Consider the following 5,843-nt stretch of genomic DNA (forward strand, 5'->3'; position numbering starts at 1 on the left):
TATGTTCTTATGTTCTTATGTTCAATGCCATGGAAGATTCTAGTTTTACCCTGAGTCTCTGCCTTAGGGTGTAAGTAAATCCAAGGGCATCTCAAGCCTTCTTCTTTGTAGTAGGTTCAGTTCCCAGACTGTCTTCCAATACTGAAATTACAGGATTCTACACCCCACCCCCCCAATCCTTCTTCTATATCCACAAACCTGAAAGCATGGGGATCTTTTTTTCAGGACAGTCAAGATGTGGTTTTATTCCCCCACATTTCCCCTCTCACCCAGCCTTCAGGTTTTTCATTCCCAGCTCCAGGCCAATCTGCCTTACTACTAGCCAGTCTTCTCCATAGTCACTTTCAATTTGGCTCTAGTTTGTCAACAGACTTAGGATTTTTCAAATATGCAGGTTTTATTGAATTGTCACATACAAACTGCCATGGTAGTTTCACAATGGCACTGTCCAGTTCTCTTTTCCTGATTTTCTACTTCTGAGTTCTGGTCCTGGATAGGGAGAATAGTTAATTGCTTGTTAAGTGGTTGTCTCCCTTCTAATCTCTTTTCCTAAAATAGGACTGTTGTGCCAAATAGGTACCTGCATTTACATGAAACTTCAAAGGTCCTCTTTATGCCTGTGGACTTGTGATATAGGTCTTCACATGCAGACTGAGCTCTCTGCGCATGACTGCCCTGACACAAGGACTAATTTGAGTAACAAAAGACCCATTTCCACTGTACAAGGAGGCACTCCGAGGACATAAAATCCTTCCTTCCAAGATAGAACACACATTTTAGATTAAGAACTAGATTCTGTTCTTTCCTGTGCAGAATCAGCAGATGATACAGCATCATACATGAGCTCATGTATATCTTATCTCATTGCTTTGGCAGAGGGTGCAGGCTTTGACCCTCTGCTACTCTACCTGATGGAGAAAACCCATATGCAGTTCAAAAACATTGCATGTGAGATTTTCTGATGGTATCCGGAGAGCAGAAGGGAGGCAGGGCTGCAGTGTCCCCTACAAAGGACTGTTTGTGCAGTTTCATCTCCCTAGTAGCCACATAGTCTAGTCCCAGAAAAAAAAGTGAGAGCTGACTCTGTGTTAGAAAATGTGAAGGAGTTCCATTCAGCCATGACATAGATAGGATGCCCATGACATTCTGATGGGCAAACTGGAAGACTGTGGAGTGGACTATAGGACAGTTCGGTGGATAATGAAATGGTTAGAGGACCGCACTCAAAGAGTCTTTTCACACTCACTTTTTACAGCGTATCCGCACCTGACTCGCATCCCATGCTTGCAGACTTTTCACATTACAAGGGTAGTCATGGGACACCGTTCCGCAGCAGGTCCGTGTTTTCTCCGACGTTTCTTCCTGCGGAGATACCACGATTTTATTTTGAATTCGCTGCCCACTCGGTGTTGATCCAAATAATGCCAGTGTGAAATGTTTTGTCCTCTTTTTGCCTCTCCCCCCCCCCCCATTCTTGTCCTCTTGCGCTGATTGGTCTGTTCATCTAACCACACCCACAGTCCTCGGCTCTCCTGTCCACTCTATCCGCCATTTTTTCCCCCCGATTGTGAGCATGACATTTCAGCAATTTTCGTTTGAACCGTCTGCTGAAAGATCATACCCCCATCTTCAAACCCTCTCTCCTTTAGCAAACATTATGTTCCGTTTCTGCGTGCGCCGCACCAAACACACACACCCCTCTGAATTGCTATGGTTTATCACTGTAGTTGTCCCAAGAAGAGTGATTCCATGGTGAAACTCTGCGCCTGTTGGACTCGTTATTCACAGAATACCCTATCGCCTCCCCAACCAGAAAGTCGATTTTTTTTTCACTCTCTACTATTGACAGGAAAACCTCAGCGAGAATTCCTCGCGTGGGTGCGTAGAGACATTTTTGACACTGTGACATGGCAGGCTAGGTCTCATTGAAACGCTATTTTTGATATGCGTTTTGTTATGGCGGGCGGTTCAGTCATGCAGTTCTGCTGACTCTACACGCCTCTTTTGATCACGTGACCACAGCGGACCAATGGTTAATCGAGATCTGCCGGGCGGGAATTTCAAATGTACCACTCTCAGAAACAACCATTCACTCCCAGGCAGTTGTTCGAGACCATGGCAGCACCAAAATCATCCGGGGGAAGAGGTGTCTCCTGGAGGGAGAAGGAAACCCTGGACCTCTTGGAATTTTGGGGAGAAGAGAAGGTACAAGAGGCGCTGACAAACTGTCATCGAAACATTGATGTTTTTGACCGCATCGCGGAGCAGATGGTGTCACGAGGCCATGCAAGAACTGCGCTAGAATGCCGAACTAAGACCAAAGCTTTGCGACAGGAATACAAGAGGGTTGTGGCTCACAATGGAAGATCTGGAAATGCCCCCGCCACATGCCCCTTTTATGCCCAACTCGCAAGGATTTTCAGAGGCGATGCTAGCATCAGGCCGCAAAGGGTGGTGAGAAGTCTTCAACTACAGTCTGCAGGCCATGAGAAAAACATGAACCCAAATCCATCACTCAACGGAAACAATGCTATTTGGGAGGGATCGGAGGAGCTGTTCACGCATCCGATGGTGACACTGAATCTCCAGGAGGTCCACACCGCAATGCCCAGTGATTCAGGCAAGTTGCTATTACAGAGCAATATGAGAGTACCTTGCTGTGAATGAAGGGGGCAGGTGGAAAATGGCCTACACATATCAATAATGTCAGTGGGATGTTCCCTTGGCCGGCCCGTTCTGTGCACTGTCATTGAACGGTTAAGTAATGAGTTCTTTCTGGCGAAACCTGCTGTAAAAAATTTTTATTTTGTCTGGGTTCTAGGGAAAGGGGGCCAGTGCGAGGGAAGGGTTCAAAAAGTAGATATGACAGGGCAGGAAGGTTGCTTTCCCTAGGCTTGTTATCAATTCTGGCAGTGCCATTTTTCAAAGCGCACACTCTTTACGGACTCAAGGGCAGATTTCGCATCTCTGCGCATTCTTGACATTTTACCTGAGTGTTCAGTCAATGGGCTACGCGGTCATCCACACCTTGCCCCCAAAGATGCATGATGTGTTGCCACCGTTAGCCCGCTGCTGGGTCATCGGATGGTGGGGGCGTTGAGACAACGCATCTTCTTCAATAGAGTTCATCGATTCAACTTCAGGTTTCACTTGAATGTTGAGCAGAGGAGGAGAGCATTGTTGGAGGGGAAAAGGTTATTGAGATTTTTAATAATGACATTGTCAGGATGGCGGTCGAAAGATGTTCCACAACTGCTCAAGCGACAGACGTCAAATGTTGGACCACTTTTGAATATTAACTATAAAGAATAAGACTTATGACTGTGGAAAACTGTGCATATGTATGTCCTGGTATGCCAATAAAGGCATTTGGTTCGATTCATATGAAGACAACTAACCTCCCATTCTCTGTGTGCTGCGTTCAGGTTCTCCCACGGAGACCGATACATCCACAGATGACGGATCACTCAATTCTGGCCAGGCTTGCGAGGAAGATCCCACCACAGATGGTAAGGAAAATTCAAGAAAACCATGGGGTGCATCTCGACAACGGTCAGGCATGGACAGCCGTTGAGAATGGGGGTGTGCCGACGCACATCGTCATTTTTCAAGAACATCCCCAAATAAGTGTTCATTTTTGGAGGGTGGAGATGCGGCATTAGTGTCTTCAATGATGTTCTTTGGGGGATGCATCGTTGAAGTGTGCCTTTTTAGCTGTTTTGACCAATTATCTCCTCGTCGTGATCAAAATCTATTTCCTTCTGTCCAGATCAAGACATGACACAGATTGAGGACTTCCCTGAGGTGCTGGGTCAGGAACTGGAAGATGCCCAAGGTAGGACACCCCAATGCTGGTGAGCTTAGAGTGCTCCTTGAATAACAGAGAGAGATATATCCTTGTGCTTCTTCACAGGTGTTCGAGAAAATCCACAGGAGGAAGAACGACCCATGGCAACAACGGCACAACTTTCTCCAGCCACGCGCTTGGAGAAAGCTCGTACCAGGACCAGGCGTGTCTCACTTCTAACAAGTGTTGCTGAGAAGATGCTGTCTCAGGCTCAGAGGGAGGATCTGCAACAAAGACAGGAACGCAGACAACTTCTGGAAGCGACCACACATTGGCGTTCAGCTATGGATTCAGAGACGCGATGGCATGAGGATATTATCATGGAGGCCAAAGAGGACAGAAGAGCTTTTGTTGAGGCACAAAATAGAAATGCGGAGGGTCTCAATAAGGCTGTCACTGCACTCTACTCCTTGACCGAACTCTTTGTCAAGGAGCAGAGAGCTGGAGCAGTCCCAGCAAGTATTGAAAATTCCCCAAGTAATAGAAGACAAATCAGGCATCCCGAAGTTCCACTGCGAAAGAGAGCATGGGTAATTAAAAAAAGGGAGAGATTTGATCCCTCATGTTGAGAACCTCCCTTTTTTATCTGTGGGCGTCCGTGTGGGTTTGGTGATCTAACCGGTCCTCAGTGCTAAAGATTACCAGCGTCATATGGTAGCTTTGAAAACAAAATTGTGCACCATGCTGTTGTCACAAGGGTGTCAATGTGTTTGTACATTGTTTTGCTGAACGTATCCATTTTTAAGCACTTCTGGTGAGTGATCTGTTGATTGTTGAAAAAAAAAGGGTTAAAAACCATGCTTTTTTCCTAAAAAACGTGCAAAGCTAGAATGTTGCTTTTACAATGTGTGCCTATAACTACCTCTCTAACTTTTGACTGCTCTACAGAAGCAGTCAAAGCTCCTCCTGCGGGTAGCTCCAAATTGAACTTTGTTCCTCAAAAAAACAAGAAGATCTGTTCCCTCATTGTCTGATATATATGATCATTTAGGTTCCGAGCAGACATTTGTGTGAATAAAAAAAATTGTTTGAATACTCAATCGCTGTTTTGATAAATCGCCAAAAATTTAAAAGCAATTCTGTGGTGTGATATGGTGCTCGCTGTCTAACCTAGGAACATGTGAATTATTTTTCTGGATTGGGATCTTTGCCGCAAGAATCAATTGTTGTTAAGGAAACAGAATTTTTTGTTCTTGGGGTTCTGATCTGGATATTTTGTCCTTCTCTCACAATTCATGCCTTAAGTAGACAGAACCATCTTGCAGGGAGACAACCAAACAATACCACACATTGCCAACTTGAAGCCCTTGGTAGATCATTATTCTCAGGAATGGCACATGAAAATGATGGGCAACTATGGAAGTGGTGCTTAACACAACTTTATGTTCAAACACAGGTTAATAGTTGGATCATTATCCAGAAAAGGGAAACCAAAAAGTTTTCATTTGGGAAGAGGGAGGATAGCAATCTGTAAAGTGGCCTAGTGGTTGAGTAGCGGGAAGTGTATCCAGATTACTGCTCTGTGACACATGCCTGGTATTAAAGAGACACGTGTGTGCAGAAGCTTGTTTTCATGCGGCACTTCAACCTTGGCGACACAGGGTGTGTTTGTCAATGGGGGGAAAAATTAGCTTTATAATGTGGGGGGGTGCTCCCGTTTCAGTCCCCTGGAAATGTGTCAAACAGAAAAAGTTAATTACCTCGCCAAATAAAGGGACAGAGTACCACCTGGTAACGATGCTGTAGAATCATACGACAGTGCGGGAATACTGAGCTCAAACAGTTAATGCCATTAGATCTGATAAATTCCTGCTTTGACAAGGGACAAGACTTTTCTCCTTACTAAGCACTGTGTGTGTTATCTCCGGCAGGGAAATCAGGACGCCATGCACTGTCAAAAAAATAATCAGATTCCATAGCTTGAAACTGCTACCTCTCTCTAGACTACATCAAAAAAACCACTTAGATGTCAACAACCTACAGAAAACCAAACATT

General features: G+C 45.1%; 1 protein-coding gene across 1 annotated transcript; it reads left to right on the plus strand.

Annotated features, from left to right (window-relative positions):
- The first annotated feature begins 2,115 nt into the window (after positions 1-2,115).
- LOC129324757 (myb/SANT-like DNA-binding domain-containing protein 7) lies at positions 2,116-4,416 on the plus strand. The gene is made up of 4 exons (XM_054972146.1): positions 2,116-2,620; positions 3,426-3,509; positions 3,770-3,835; positions 3,914-4,416. Exons 1-4 carry the CDS (start codon positions 2,116-2,118, stop codon positions 4,414-4,416), a joined length of 1,158 nt encoding a protein of 385 aa, XP_054828121.1.
- Positions 4,417-5,843: the final 1,427 nt, after the last annotated feature.

Source organism: Eublepharis macularius, chromosome 1 (assembly GCF_028583425.1).
Source record: "Eublepharis macularius isolate TG4126 chromosome 1, MPM_Emac_v1.0, whole genome shotgun sequence".
Lineage (NCBI taxonomy): Eukaryota > Metazoa > Chordata > Lepidosauria > Squamata > Eublepharidae > Eublepharis > Eublepharis macularius.

What these genes read in the sequence shown, in the direction of transcription:
- LOC129324757 (XM_054972146.1), top strand. Translation starts at nt 2,116, where the DNA reads ATGGCAGCACCAAAATCATCCGGGGGAAGAGGTGTCTCCTGGAGGGAG. An exon ending in CGCAATGCCCAGTGATTCAG is followed by an intron (nt 2,621 to 3,425) that starts GCAAGTTGCTAT and finishes TGCTGCGTTCAG; the next exon opens with GTTCTCCCACGGAGACCGAT. An exon ending in GGAACTGGAAGATGCCCAAG is followed by an intron (nt 3,836 to 3,913) that starts GTAGGACACCCC and finishes GCTTCTTCACAG; the next exon opens with GTGTTCGAGAAAATCCACAG.